The sequence below is a fragment of the Protobothrops mucrosquamatus genome, unplaced genomic scaffold, assembly GCF_001527695.2.
Source record: "Protobothrops mucrosquamatus isolate PMUCROS unplaced genomic scaffold, P.Mucros_1.0 scaffold_41, whole genome shotgun sequence".
Classification (NCBI taxonomy): domain Eukaryota; kingdom Metazoa; phylum Chordata; class Lepidosauria; order Squamata; family Viperidae; genus Protobothrops; species Protobothrops mucrosquamatus.
Window position 1 is genome coordinate 111,570 of NW_015386117.1, and position 15,776 is coordinate 127,345.

Below are 15,776 nucleotides of genomic sequence, written 5' to 3' on the forward strand. Positions count from 1 at the left end.
CTAAAAATGAATATTAGTACCTTGAGCCATTATTAATTAGTGAAATGGTAAGAGAATGCAGTACTGCTTTTTCAGAACACAATTTTTGTCTTAAAAGACACTTGGACTTGCAAAGTGACTTGCAAATCCGCACAGTACTTGAATGTGGAAGTCGAATTAACCAATGTTGTATCTAACAACTTTCTAGTGTTTAGGACAACTTCTTCTAAGCAAAAGTGAGAGCAGGGGCTGGAATACTGTGACGTAGATTTGGAATCAAATATAATTTAACATAAAGAGGTTTATTCCTGCCCCATTCTTATCATAGCAGCAAGCAGCCACTCAAGTTACTGAAAACCCTTTTTCAAAAAATTCTGTTTCTCCTAAAAAAATGAGATAGGATGCAGAAGCTCACCTGGTTTGGAGCAATTCTTCATGGCATAACTGCCCCCCCACATTCTATCCCAGGGATGTGGTTTGGAATGTGGGGGCTGGTTATGCAGTGGAGAATTGCTCCAAAGTGAGTGATTTTCTGCATCCTATCTCATTTTTTAGGAGGGACACTGATCCTTTGAAAGGCTTTTTACAATTCAGGGCCAAATAGGGATTTCAGGGCCAAATAATGGAAGAAAAAACTTCCTTATAGGAAACCCCTTAGGTTCTTGCCATAAATGTAAATCTCATTTGAGCTGAGCTAGTAGTTATAGAAAGATATAAAGGTTCTTTTCTTGACAACAATGGGATTTCCAGTTGGTCTCCTATCCAAATATTGTCATCTTGCTTAGCTTTTTCAATATAAGCCAAGATTTCTAGATGCTTTCGCCTACAGTATAATGCAGTCCATAATATTTGCATAAATATATGCATGACACATAGACACACAAAGAGAGAGAGAGAATTAGAAGAAGAATTTGGCATTATTTGCTTGTGCTTGTATTTTACTCTGTTGGTTTCAGGAAAGAAAGTTTATTATGTAATCAAATTTACTTTGAAACAAGCACTTTAAATAAAAAGGGAAATGTACAGAATTGTTTAGGCTTTCACTTAAATTCGTTATGCTTAAAACTTATTGTACAACAGTGAGTAAGATTATGGATGCTGTGTGAGTCATAGGTATTCTAGATGATGGAACATATTAATATTTCATATTGACTTTTTATAATCTTTATAATCTGAGTATTAGATAAAGAACATTAAATGTTACAGATCTGGTTTTAATGTTTATGTTCTAATGAAAATGACCATGTTGAGAGGGAGAAACTTGTGAAGATTATTTTGTGGGCATATAGGTTCAGTAAGCAAAATATGTTAATAGTTCCTGGTAACTCTTCCTTTCCAAGGTGACTAAAAACTTTTGAATTCATTTCGGCAGTTTGCAAGTATATGTTGAGCAGGAGAGAATAATATTATCCTCTGGGCAAGTGTTCAAGCCAGCCATTGCTAGAAACGTTTCTAGGCTATGGTTGCATCAAAATTATGGTTTTCCATGTATAGGACTGGAGAGTATGCCAAACCATAAGTAAACACAAATTGATTGGAGGTATAGCATGTGAATTTATCTCTACTTGCTTAGTTATCATGAATATTATAAATGTATCCTTGTAGCCCATCCTCATAAGTTAATGACAATTCCTGTTTGAATGATTAAAGATCCAGAATTCAAACTGTCCTAATTTACTTACAAATATATTTGTATGTAGAATATGATATGAAAAATTAAAATATTGCATGTTAAGCTATGTAGATTTATTAATGGAAAGCTTCTATGCGTATTTGAATCAGTTGTGTAAATGTCTGTAACATATTTCACAGGTCGATCTTCGCTATTTCCTTTTGAAGATGGCTTTCTGGATGACAGTCATGGTGACCAGTCTTTATCATCAGGTCTCAACTCCCCAACTCGCTGTCAGAATGGTGAAAGAGTCGAACGCTATTCTAGGAAGGTGTTTGTTGGAGGTCTGCCTCCTGACATTGATGAAGGTACAGTGGACTGATGGGAGGAAGGGTATAGGGCAGAGGTCCCCAACCTTTTGGGCAACAGGGACTGGTGCCATGGAAAAAGGTTTTGTGTACTGCCTGCATCCCATGGATGGGGCTTTTCTTGTTCAGTGCCGTTATAATTTTGAATAGCAACTAAATGAATGGTTGTAAGTTGAGGACTATGTATATAATAACAACAGAATTTGGATCAAAATAGCTTAAATTGATTTACAGTCCTAATTGGTAATCTCTCCTTGGGACATGGAATATAAAATATGTTTAATTTTTTTGGTGTTACTTTCATTAATATTGAAGCAGTTTATATAGCAGTACTGTTTTTCATAACTAGAGCTACATCTACAATGCATATGAGCAGTATATTAGCATTAGTCAGTAGCCCTCAGCTTCAGTGACAGGATCCTGGTTCTTTTTCTTTTGCATTTAAAAAAATAAAGACAAAAGACTAGACACATACAAGGCAAGACAAAAAAGTAAACATAGAGTAAAAAATAATTTAAGAAATTTGATTCCAAATAGGGTTCTGTTTTGAAATATTTTGAAATATATAAAGTGCAAAATTTAGTGAAAAAACTTGTTTTGATGTACAAGTGTTGTTTCAAATACATAGTGACTTTTTCCAGTATTTTGGAGGTGTTTCAGACAAATATTCGGGGTAGCTGGCATGCTTTTGACATGTTCAAGATTGCAATAATTCTTTTTCAAGTTCAAAACATCTCCAAAATGGTCAAAACAGCTCATTGTAACTATGATATATGATATATGACTTATCGCTTTGTTGTTATATGTGTGTACACTGAGAGCTTATGCACCAGCGGAGACAAATTCCTTAGGTGTCCAATCACACTTGGCCAATAAAGAATTCTATTCTATTCTAATCTGTTTTGTTTTGCTCTGAATGCTAAACATTTCATGGAATTTCACGCTCAAAACATTCTGCACACCTGTAGTTCCAAAACTGAAAAAGTTCAACTTCAGATACAGGTATTCCTTGACTTACAACCATAGTTGGGACTAGAAATTGTGTTGCTAAGCAAGGCAGATATTAAGTGGGTCACGCCTGATCTTACAAGCTTTTTTTGCCACAATTGTTAAGTTAATCACTGCAGTTTTTAAATGAATCACATGATCATTAAACAACTCTGGCCTCCCCCACTGATTTACTTTGTTGGAAGTTGGCTGGGAAGGTCATAATTGGTGATCACATGACCTGGGATGCTACAATCATCATAAATACATGCTGGTTGTCAAGCACCCAAATTTTGATCACTAACCCTGGGGATGCAGTGATGGTTATAAGTATGAGGAACCGTTTTAAGTCACTTTTTTCAATGCTGTTGTAACTTCAAACAGTCACTAAATGATTGGAAGTTGAGGACTACCTGTACTTTAAAAAAATCAGAACCATTAAGCAAAAGTACTTAGTTTTATCATTCATTTTTATTTCTGATGAATCTTAATTATTATTTTGTTATAGATGAAATCACTGCTAGCTTTCGTAGGTTTGGACCTCTTGTGGTGGACTGGCCTCACAAAGCTGAAAGCAAGTCATATTTTCCACCTAAAGGTAATTATTTCAGTTTTCTGAAGCAGGAAAATGTTCTCCATGTATAAATAATTTTCTAAATGAATTTTTAGATGCTTGAAATATTGGTTTCATCTTTCTTGTCATGTATAACTTTTGTTATCTATTTCTGTTCTAAGATTGAATATGCTGTTGCATGACTGCAGTGAAATTCTAGCCATAATAATACTGTGATTTCTGTGGTTTCATAACCATTTTTATGGATATCCTGCAACACAGGAGTTGTTTGAATCTTTTGAATAATAGCTATCCAGCTTCGGTGGGTAATTTAACATAAAGACAGTATTGTTCATGATAGGACAGTACCATAGTTTTTAATCATAATAAGTACCATTTTTCACAATCCTAGAATTGTATATACTAGTAGGTAATTACAATTCTGACTGTTCTTCACTATTCTAGAAACAGTGGGATCAGAGCATGGAGTGTAGGAACAAATGTTTTTGCATCCTTTTCAAATATTCAAACATTTCCTTATCAGAATAATGGATAATTGTCAAAAACCTAGTGCATAATAATTACTGTTAAAAACAACTGCATTTATCCCAGTAACTTTTTAATATTTAGAGCACTTTTAAAAAAAAATTCTTTGCAAATGCTAGTGCATTTATTTGTGATGAAGAATGAATCTCTTTCAATAGATATAAAATTTCTATGAATGAGAAAGTTAAAACTACCTTGATTATTTGAATGAAACTATTAATATATTAATCTTTAAATTTATTTCGTAGTATCAAAGAAGCCTAATATGCATTCAGTCCCTAATTAACCAGCTGATAAATAATTATCTGTGGATTAGTTTCAGTATTGTCTTTTCATTAACAGGATAGCCTTTTCTGTTTGTGCTAAAGATAATAATCTGACAGAGATTCTGCTCAGGTGCCAGGAAGAGGAGAAAGCCAGCAGTTTCTATATTCCCCAAAACACTTTGAAATGTTCCTCATTTTTATCCTTTAGAAGTATAGGAACATGCATGAATAATGGAATATTCTTCACTTCTTTATCTAGCAGCAGCATTTGATAAGTTTTTCCAACATATTAAAATTTTATCACATTTCAATTATATATGCAAAGGGGAATTTCTGTGCTTTGTTGAAGAATCATTTAAGTGCAATTTTTCTTTCTGGTTATAGCATTACTGAATTTCTTCATACCATCTAATATAAATTTAATTTCTTTAGTTTAGGAATGGAGAACTCCAATAAAGAAAGGCTTACTGAGTTCTCAAGACATCCTGTGTTTTGGGAGGTTAAATCAGTGCTCTCTTGTGTTTATTAAAAACATTCTTTAGTGAAATATATTTTAGCAGAAGACAAGGATATAGTCTTTTCTATTTTTTGCCAGGGCACTAATATGAGAAACAGCTTTCAAAGTGCCTGCCAGTTGCCGTGAATGTCTGTCTGAAAGTGCTAAACACTTTGTCACAACTGTTCCAGATTATTTATAACTGACTTCTGAGCTGCCAGAATTTTAGCAGAAACCTTACAGCATAATGATTAGAAACTCTGTTATAGTTCCCATAATTGCAAGATCTCAGCATTAAATTGGAGATTACCTTAGCTAAGAAGTCTATGTAATACCTCAGTAAAATTCTCAGTGCTAGGTGTCCATATTTAAAATTCATAAAATAAAGACTAGAAACATGACTCCACAATTGAGCTTGGAATTTCCATTGTAATTCGTTACAGTCAATAAGTGGGTCACCACATGACCTGACTCAATTTTACGACTGTTTTTTCAGTGGCCATAGAGTGAGTCACCACAGTCATTAAGCAAATTGTGTGGTCATTAAGTGAACCACGAGGTCATTAAGCAAATCCACTCTCCTAAATAGCAAAACTGGCCAAAAAACATTGCAAATAATGGGACTGCAGGATGCTGCAATATGCTATACATTCAAACTGGTTGCCAAACTCTTGAAATGCGATCATGTGACTGTGGGGGGGAGGGAATGGCAGTTTTAACTTCAAGGGTGGGTCATAAGTAACTTTTTAGGGCTTGTCATAACTATAAACAGTCTTAAAGTGATCAGTTGTTAAGTGAGAACTACCTGAATAAGATTCATAAATTTTCCTCTATTGGGTAGTTCTGTGTTCAAAACAAAACGTCTCTATCCTTCAGGGCAATAAAGTAGTTCATGTGTTTAAAACAAGGCATTCAGCAGTTATATTTGAGGAAAATTCCAACTAACTTGAAGCCAGATGGTAACTGAAAAAAAACTAAAGCTCTGGTATATTCTGGTGTTCCTTCCCTTATTTTTGGCTTCTTCTTCACCTAAATTGCATCCATTCCTTGTAGCAATGTATATAGTAGCTGCCAAATAATAATATTGCCTGCATTACTGTAGTGATCAAACCTCTGTTCCTTTGCATGTTTCACATTCTTCACATTCTTATGGGAGGTATATAATTATTATATAATTATTTATTCTGCTATTAAGTTACTAGTTGCTATAAGAATGCTGATGTTTTTCCTAATGTATTGAAACAATTAGCATCTTCTGATCTTTCCAGACATCTCCAGATGCTCAAATTCTCACCTTTACTTTCCAAACAACCTTCTGTTTGTTAATCCACCAAATTTATTGATATACCCTTGGGATATTGTTATTGTGCATGGTTCCAAATAATTCATCATTTTCTACTTCCTTCATTGCTAAGGAAACAGTGGCTTTTTTGTATATTTAACCAGCAAATTATAGTGCTTGTTAATTATTATGAATTTATAACATGCATTTAATTAGGTGTGTTATTTACTCTGTTAAATATGTTCTGTGTAATTTCTATTTTTCTAATGATTATTGACATAGTTCACAGAATATCGTTTCTATTATTATGTAAATATTCTGTTACTAAAAGATACACATCCATATATTCTTAAAGGAAAATCAATTCTGTCCAATCTAATACATCATAATTTATAATGTATAACAATTATGAATAGAACAATGGAATGCTATGAATTATATAAATGGTTGCACACAGATGACTTCTTAAAACTAAAGCTAAACCAAAACATAAATAAGAGAGATGAACAAGAAACAAAGAAAACACAGAACTACTCAATTTCTAATTTGGTTCAGTTGTCTCTAATAAGAAAATATTTGATACACTAGATAATTGTGAAAGCCAGAATAAAACTTATTACTAAGAAGTGAATAAGTTTAAAAACTCTAGGCTAGAAAAATTGTATCCCAGAAGACCAAAGAAGTTGGCTATAATTTTTATATATTATCCTTGAATAATTATGGAAAAATAAGTAACAGGTGAGTGGAGAACAAATCTTGTCCCTGTCTTTGAAAATATAAAAAATATATAAAAAAAGATCCAGCAACCTGTATAGTATCAGTCTTATACCAATACCATAGAACAGTGATGGCGAACCTTTTAGAGACCGAGTGCCTAAACTGCAACCCAAAACCCACTTATTTATCACCGGGTGCCAGGTAGGCGTGGCCCACTGGGTGGACATGGCTTGGTCATGGCAGATTGGGTGGGTGTGGACAAGGTGGGCGTGATCACCTTGATGTTGCTTGTGGGGAGGGATGCCTGTGGGGGCCAGGCAGGGTTGGGGGAGATCCAGGGGGTCTCTGACAGATGGGGTGGTGGGCAGGAGGCTCGCCTGCTGGGTGAGGTGAGGCAAGGCGAGGTAGGGCGGAGGTGCCATTGTCACAGGGCAAGGTGAGGCCGGGGCTGCTGCTGCCTGACACCATCGGCCCCTGCACACCGAGGCCAGCGCTGGGATGCATCCGGCCATTTGGGACTTTGGCGAGTTAGTGGGCAGCTGGTTGAAGAAGGATGGTTGCCATCTTCGGGGCACGGTGCGCGTGCCCACAGAGAGGGCTCTGAGTGCTGCCTCTGGCACGCATGCCATAGGTTCGCCACCACTGCCATAGAAAATCCTAGAGAAATTAATAAACACATCCATATATAAGCACCCTGAAAATAATGCAGTAATTATATGAAGTTAGCATGGATTTGCCAAGAACATGTCTTGCCAGACTAACCTTATTTAATAATTGATAGGACAACTTTTCTTAATTATAGGAATGCTTTATATTGCTTTCAATTAAATATTTGATATCTCATGATTGCTTATTGGCAGGCTAGTTATAAGTGAATTGTAAAAAAGTGAAAAAATAACTACATGTAGTCCTTGTTTAGCAACGTTAAACTGCTTCACAATTACAATGATGATGAAAAAGTAACATTATGACCATTCCTTGCATTTTCCACCTTTGCAGGTCTATAAAGTAAAGATAACTTGAAGTAAGATCATAAGCACAATTGTGTTTTCACTTAGCAACTGCTTCCTTAACCACTAAATTGCCAATCCCAATTAAGTTCACCAAACAAGGACAAATTGCAGTATTATGTTTTGGGTCAGAGATATTATGTTTTTGAAGACATTTTGAAGATACTCTGTTATTTTACAACATTCATGTTATGTCTGTGGTTAATTGTGCTATATATTTTATAATTTGTATTTACTAACTTTATTCTTTTTGTCCAAGGTTATGCTTTTCTGCTGTTCCAGGAAGAAAGCTCTGTTCAAGCTCTGATAGATGCCTGTCTAGAAGAAGATGGTAAACTTTATTTATGTGTATCAAGTCCCACTATTAAGGACAAACCAGTAAGTAAAATAATAATTCTTTCAATAATTAAAACCAAATGTTCTGAGTTACCTGTTCAGGTTAATGATGGCAGTTTTAGGACTGTAATCCTGAGTTTACTTAATCTTCTTAAGGTGGTACTGTAGCCTTCAAGATTACATTGAAGGTCATTATGTATTCAAATATAATCGTTGCATCCATTATATTGTCCATTATATTCATTTTATGAACAATGAGAATCCTAAAACACTCTATCCTGGTCTTTGGTATGTGTTTAAAAAATCGTCATCTCAACAAAACAGCTGTTTATAAAATGCAAGAAGACAAAAAATTACCTCAATGCTGATTTTGCTCATTCAAAGTATCTGTTTAAATTCATTATGATCAGGGTCAGTAAGCAGTGCAACATTCTGCTGACTTAATCATGTTACTTCAAATCATGTTACTTTCCCCACAAAAGAGTTGGGGAGGTACCATACATGTGGATTGTTTAATCTGTTATATAGAATGAAAATATTTTATTGTCTTCCTTGAGCAGACAAATAAGAATATAAACATACATACATAACAAATAAGCAAATAACTAACACAATTTCTCTCTTTCTCTCTCATACACACAGACATAAAGTGTGTGTGTGTGAGAGAGAGAAAGAAATTGTGTTAGTTATTTGCTTATTTGTTATGTATGTATGTTTATATTCTTATTTGTATATTATAAAGTACATTGTGCTCTCTCACTCACTGAGTGAGAGAGTGAGAGTGTGAGAGCACAATGTACTTTATAATATACAATGATGTGGAATCATAACTAGCATAGAAGCATTAAATAATGTGCTCTTGTCTGTATCATATAACATTCAGCTGAGTAAGAGGAATAACAATAATAATATTCTTGATATATATGGAATTGACCAATATATAAACATGTGGCTTATATGCTGCTCAGTTCAAAAAGATTGGCTTAAAATAATGCAAATGTAAAATATTGGGCTATTTACTAAAAAGAATCAATGAAAACAGAGTGATTGTCCCAATACAGTAAATAATGAAAAAGAACTTGACTCACTGTTTCAGATTTATCAGTTGACTTTCCCCCTATATTGTTACTGATGAGAGAGTGTACAAATTTTACATAGAATGAAGTTTTAAATAATAAATAAAATGGTATTAGCCGTGGATATGTAATATCTACTTATTTCACATATAAGATTTATCAGATTTTTTTTGTTCTTTTGAAAATGCTCAGTACAAAATATTCAAGAGCTTATCTGCATTCAGTTAGCTAACTGATTAATTGAACAAACTAAATGCTTTCCATTCAGACAGATCTCTTAGCTAAGTAAATAAATGCATCCCCCTTTCACCCAACTTTCCTTTAGCTTTTAAAATGTTATTAAGTAGCAGAAACTGTATTTTTGATTGCAGATGATATTGTTTAAACATCCTCTGTCTTGCAAGGATTGGCACATAAGGAGTTTTTTAATTATTTTCTTCCCCACCTAAAAGTAAATAAACCAGCATGCCATGTTTTTAAATTACTTAAAAAATCTTCTCCTTATTGAAAGGAATTTAAATGTGGTATTAGGTGGGGGTAGAGGCAGTTTTTCAAGAAATATAAACCCCTTTATATAAAATGAAATTAAGAATGCATTTCTGTAATCCTGGTTTCTTTCTATCTTGTAGTACTTATAGAAGGACATTTTAAAGGAAATATTATTTAAACCTTAATATGTTATCTATTGAAATCATAACAAGCATTTAGTTTAGAGTTGTGCATGTTTAATTTGAGAAGCAAAGTCACGAAGAGGGGAAAAACTGCTCATCCTATAGCAGACTTTTATCCCTTTTTATCCCTTTTATCCTTCCCTCCTTCCTTCCCTCTTTCCTTCCTTCCTTCCTTCCTTCCTTCCTTCCTTCCTTCCTTCCTTCCTTCCTTTACCTTACCTTACCTTACCTTACCTTACCTTACCTTACCTTACCTTACCTAGCTTCTTAACTTTCTACCTAGCCAGTTCAAGGGAGGTGGACCATAGCAAGCTGCATTGGTTCCGAGACTGGGAGGAATATAGCAGAGTGGCAGGCTCAAGGGGACAATGAGGCAGTGAGGATATGAAAACCCAGAAACTATAGTTACCTGCTACATTATCTTGCCCCAAGAGGCAGGCCAAAGAATTTTCAGATGGGCAATTTTATATTAGCCAGTCAGTAGATCCAGTTTGATGAGGGTTTTGAGCAGACAGATGGAGTCTATTTGTAGTGTAGAGTACAGGTAGTGTAGTTTTAGCAAATGGATTGGTTGGATCAACACATTCTCCTAGGCAGGATTTTATTTTGAGATGATTTTTTAAAAATCCAATATGTTCAATATTTAATTTTTAGTTCAGATTCTGTGTGCATTCCATCTCAAATATATAGAGTTAGCATCACATTTTGCAGGAATCTATATGCAGTTGAGGGCTTTGTGTAGGGAACTTTGATGATAAAATTGGCCCTCCAGTTCCATAAACCAGTCCTGCCATTAGATTGTCTAGTACTCATTTATTCTGAATTAACATGTATGTACAAAAAGTCCTTGCTTACCGACCATTCATTCAGCAGCCATTTGAAGTTATAAAGAACCGAATAAAGAGACTTACAATTAGTCTTCCTAGGTGGCATTGGCATACAATTAGATAGTTGCAGCATCGTGCAGTCCCATGATCACAATTTTCAACCTTCACAGCCAGCTCCTGACAAGCAGAGTCAATGGGGAAGCCAGCAGAAAGTTGCAAGCCATGTTACATGACATCAATTTTAACGACCCATTGTGATTTTCTTAATGACTGCAGCTGGAATTGCCAAACCGCCATCACAAGATGGTCATGGTCATGTGATTTTTCATTTTACAAATATACCATTTAGTGTCAGAGTTGTCAGTCCAGTTGTGGTCAGTAATATATGTGAATCATTTTATGTGTATTTTTTTGCATCTAAGATTTGGTCACTTCCTAGATTTTAATGGCAAAAATGGATACTTTAAAGGAAAGGTTATTAATTATAGAAACAGAAGAATTATGTAAACTACAAAATAGACTGGACTTTATTCTTATATAAAAGAAAAAAATTGAGTGAGTAATTTGAGTCAAGATTTAAAAGATAAAAAAAATTTCTGTGATATAAATTAAATTGTTGAGTACTTTGTTAAAAACATATTATGTCAAATAGTTTATGAACTATCTTATTCTTTGTTCTGAATAGTAAGTTCTGTGTTTTTCATCAAAATTGTTCATGTTGCAGTAGCAAAACCTTCACATCTTCATGTCTGCAGGTGCTTTACTATCTTGTGGCTCACATTAACTATTCATCATAGGTATATAGTTTGGTATATTGGATGCTTCACATGTGACCTAGGTTGTCTGGATATTCTAGAGTCTCTTATGTTGCTCTGATGTCTCAGAGAGTAAGCTTACACATTTTGTGTGCATCCTGAATAAAATAGTAAGCTGCATGTCTGTCTGCTTATCCTAATATTCTATGTTGCTATGCCATTCAGAAGTGAACGTCTTACACTAAGCATTAACTAATCTTTCCTACTTGCAAAACAAGTTGATATTGTGATTGGCAGACATTATTGTAAAAGTAAGAATGAAGAGATTCCGGGATAGGCTATCAAAATTTATCATTTTCTAGGCAACCAATGTATGAGACTATCTTGCCATATTGGCAAAGGTTAATATGTATTTGGTGTTCCTTGGTTAATATAGCCATGAAACAAGGTTAAGCCACAGTGTAGATGTTATTAATGGTTTTACTGCAGGTTTTCATGGAAAGCATGTTTTTGTAAAAATGACTTCTAAAACATTCAGCCCACGAGTTGATTTTGATACCTATAGATAGTTAAGACACTGCATAAAAGTTGTTTGGTCTTAGATTAATTTTCAAAAGGCAGATTAAAAGGAAGCTGATTTTTGGAATATTTCAGGTACAAATTCGACCTTGGAATTTAAGCGACAGTGACTTTGTAATGGATGGTTCTCAACCTTTAGACCCCAGAAAAACTATTTTTGTGGGAGGAGTTCCACGACCCCTCCGAGCTGGTGAGTAAAAGTATAAAAAGCCAGCTGAATGTGAAAAACTGCTTGAAGCTTGATAAAATAATCTGCCTAGTTTTATTTAGGGTATTTCAAATGAGTGAGTTCTACTTCTCTTCTTTTTGTATGTTTTCTATTTTACATTGCAATTGAATGGAACCAACTGGGTAATCTCACAAGTGATTTTTGCTGATACTCTTCTCTCTCTCTCTTATATTTCAAAATTTCTTCAAGATGATTGGGAAATCTACTCAAACAGCTATCAGAGGTTGAAGCTTAGGAGAGAGAATAAATGAACATTACAATCCTATTCTTTATCCTTATAGAAAGGATTTTGGTTTTCCTCACCAAAGGAGTCCTTCCAGTTACCATAGGCAGCTATGTTAAATTCAAGAGGGAATATTAAAAAAAAACAAAAACCCGAAAGCATTGTCAATTTGCATTTCAAGTGAAGAATGGCTATTCCCTTTTGTTTGTCATGATCAGTTTTCCACTTGAAAGTAATTTTCTTAAACTGGTGAAGCTGAGGGAACTATGTGACTTTCAAAGACTCTCTGGGGTAGAGTAATAAATTTGAATATAAAAAATGATATGGAGAAGCATTTGAATAATCCTTGGGTTTTTTAAATGATAGAGAAATAATTACAACAGTCCTCATAATATATAGTTAATATTTAAGTCTTTCTCTGGAAATATCAGATTATCTTAAATAAAAATTCTAATAATTCTTGGTATATATTTCAGTTTTCAGTTCAAATTTACAATTTCCAATTATTTCAAATTATTAAAAAACAAGAATATGCTCAGTATATATTCATATATTTTTAACCCTCCTGTTCAAACTATTTATCTTCATTCCACAATTTGTATATTGTTGAGGACAAATGTCATTAAATTGATTTTGTATTTATAGCAACCTAATCAAAAAAATTTGCAGATTAGGTGAACAGAGCCATTGTATCAAAAACTCTGCATTTTGTATATAGTGGCCATAAGCTTTTGCCTTAAAAACTATTTCTGATAATTTGGAGTACCAAAGGTCTAAAATGAAATGTTATTTCTGGGCTGTAAATACTTTTACTGCCATTAAATAATTCTAATAATGTCTTTGATTTTAATATTTTGTTTTCTCCTTCAATCCATGATAACAATTCTGATGGTGTAAGTGGTATATTTATCTACCTAAAATTTGATGGTGTAGGTACATATACTTACCTAAAACTGGACTGCCAAAATTGTTGGATATTGGAGCAATCCTATAACGCCATGCCAGTACATTCTAATGTTGCCACATGCCTCCCAATACTCTTTAAAAATAGTACTTGAACTATTTGCCTGAAGAATTATACTATTATATTATTGTATTTATTGCAATACATTTTCTCTAATTGATTTGAGAGACCTCTATTAACGGTTTCTTTATCTACAACATGTCTTTTTTTATCCCCAGTTTCTAATCCTCTAAATATTTTAAACAGAAAGCATTCAAGAACCTTTCATAATGCGGCATATTTTTTGACATTGCCCTTTAATATTTTTCTCCACTTCAAGAATAGTTACTTTGAAATGTGTAAGCGTAAAGTGACTTCTTCATCTTTAAGGACTGATAGAACTTATGCATGCTGTTGTTAAAATAGCCTAATCCTCCATTTATAAAATAGCACTGTTTTCCTTTATCTATAAGGCAAATTTTGATGCTACTTTCAGATTTCATTAGAAAAGCCTAAAATAGGATCCAGAATGTTCTATGCATATAATAGTCTTTCATTTAAAAAGATGTCAAGTTTTGACTATATAGTTTGAATTCTCCAATCTCTGTCCATTTTTTAAAATGTATATTTTAATATAATGGAAGAAGCATCAGTTGAAAACCTATAAAATAAATTAATCTTTCCCAGATTGGTTTCTCTTTTTTAAATACAAATTTTGTTTTTAAAAATTGCCAAAAAATTTTTTTTTGCTAGTTAAGGAAATAGGTAGTATTTAGGAATGATTTAAATAATTTAGAAGTAGAGTTATTTTTAAGAAGATACAGTTTTCACTAAAATAGTTTTTGATGAGTGTCATAATTAAGTTGATCTTTAATTTTATGCATTAGCAAAGTTAAATTAATGATTTTAACATGAAACTGTTGAGGAGAAAATTAAAGTTCTAATGAGAGCCAATTTGGTGTAGTGGTCAGGCTAGAAACGGGGAGACTGATTTCTAGTCCTGCCTTGGACACAAAGCCAGATGGGTGACCTTGAACCAGCCACTTTCTCTCAACCCTAGGAAGGAGGCTGTGGCAAACCACTTCTGAAAAGTCTTGCCAAGAAAACTGCAGGGACTTGTTCAGGTAGTCTCTAAGAAACTGGCACAATTGAATGGAAGGAAAAAAATCTAATATACTGCTTATGGCAACTTTATCCCTTACCTTAGGGGTCTTCAAACTTGGCCCCTTTATGACTTGTGGACTTCAACTCCGAGAATTCCTCAGCCAGCGTGCCTGGGAGTTGAAGTCCACAAGTCATAAAAGGACCAGGTTTGAAGATCCCTGCCTTACCTAGTGCTATAATTTGGAATTGTGTTGGTAAACAATCCCTCAGCCTTTTTAAAATTTATTTTTAGCCATGCTGTTGCATGATTAGTTTAATTTTTCTTCTTTGACTAAAGGAAATTTCTGATTTGACTTAGGCAACATTACAACAGTATCATCAGAGCATGTATAAATTGCTTCCTCATGAGGCTGTTACTGTTATCAATAACTGTTGTTACCAATGTTATTGTTTAAATTGTATAAAAGGGCTTTCAGTGACATAGATTGGAGCAGAGAATGGGTAAACCGATTTTGTTCCTCTCTGTATAATTATATGTGGTGAATCTATATCTTTAAGACTTACAATCACATTTAATTTAAAATATAATTTCTATACCACATTTATAAATTTAACTCCAAATATATATTTTTCTCATGTCTTAAGCAAAAATGACTGTGCCAACATACTGAAGACTTTGTAAGCATCTAGAATAAAAAGGCCAGTTTTTTAAATCCAATATAGAATGTTATTAAGAATATACCTAATTGGATTTCCAATCTGTTTGCTCCTGATGAATCCAATTTAATCCAGATTAATATAATTACTAATCATTGAATGTAATCTATTGACCAATATTGACATGCATATTTTAGCATCTTGGTTCACTAATGGGATAGGTGTATCAGGAAATGCCTGTATGATACTTCCTGTCTTTGAGAATAACTAAAGATCATCCCCTTATTCACCACTCATTCAGTGACCATGAAAAGTTTACAAGCACACTGAAGAAAAAGATTATCTGTCCTTGTAGCCATTGCAAACTCTCTGTGGTCATGTGATTGCAATTTGGGCGCTAGATAACCGGCGTGCATTTACAATGGTCACAGTGTTCCATTGTCCCATCATCATTTGTGACCTTCATTAGGAAAGCTAACAAGAAGTTACAAGTCACTGTCCAGTAATGTGCTTAACGGCCTGTGGTGATTCACTTAATAACCACAGCTGGAACTGATGAA

The 15,776-nt window shown here is 34.0% G+C and overlaps 1 protein-coding gene across 1 annotated transcript in view; it reads left to right on the forward strand.

Annotated features, from left to right (window-relative positions):
- Positions 1 to 15,776, forward strand: part of LOC107282926 (cytoplasmic polyadenylation element-binding protein 3) — a gene marked incomplete at its 5' end in the record, with an annotated part of 41,614 nt that overhangs the window by 23,091 nt on the left and 2,747 nt on the right. The window contains 4 exons of the mRNA XM_015810768.1: positions 1,792 to 1,959; positions 3,455 to 3,544; positions 8,076 to 8,194; positions 12,136 to 12,250. Of these exons, the coding sequence (XP_015666254.1) occupies positions 1,792 to 1,959; positions 3,455 to 3,544; positions 8,076 to 8,194; positions 12,136 to 12,250 (492 nt within the window). The remainder of the gene's footprint in view (positions 1 to 1,791; positions 1,960 to 3,454; positions 3,545 to 8,075; positions 8,195 to 12,135; positions 12,251 to 15,776) is intronic.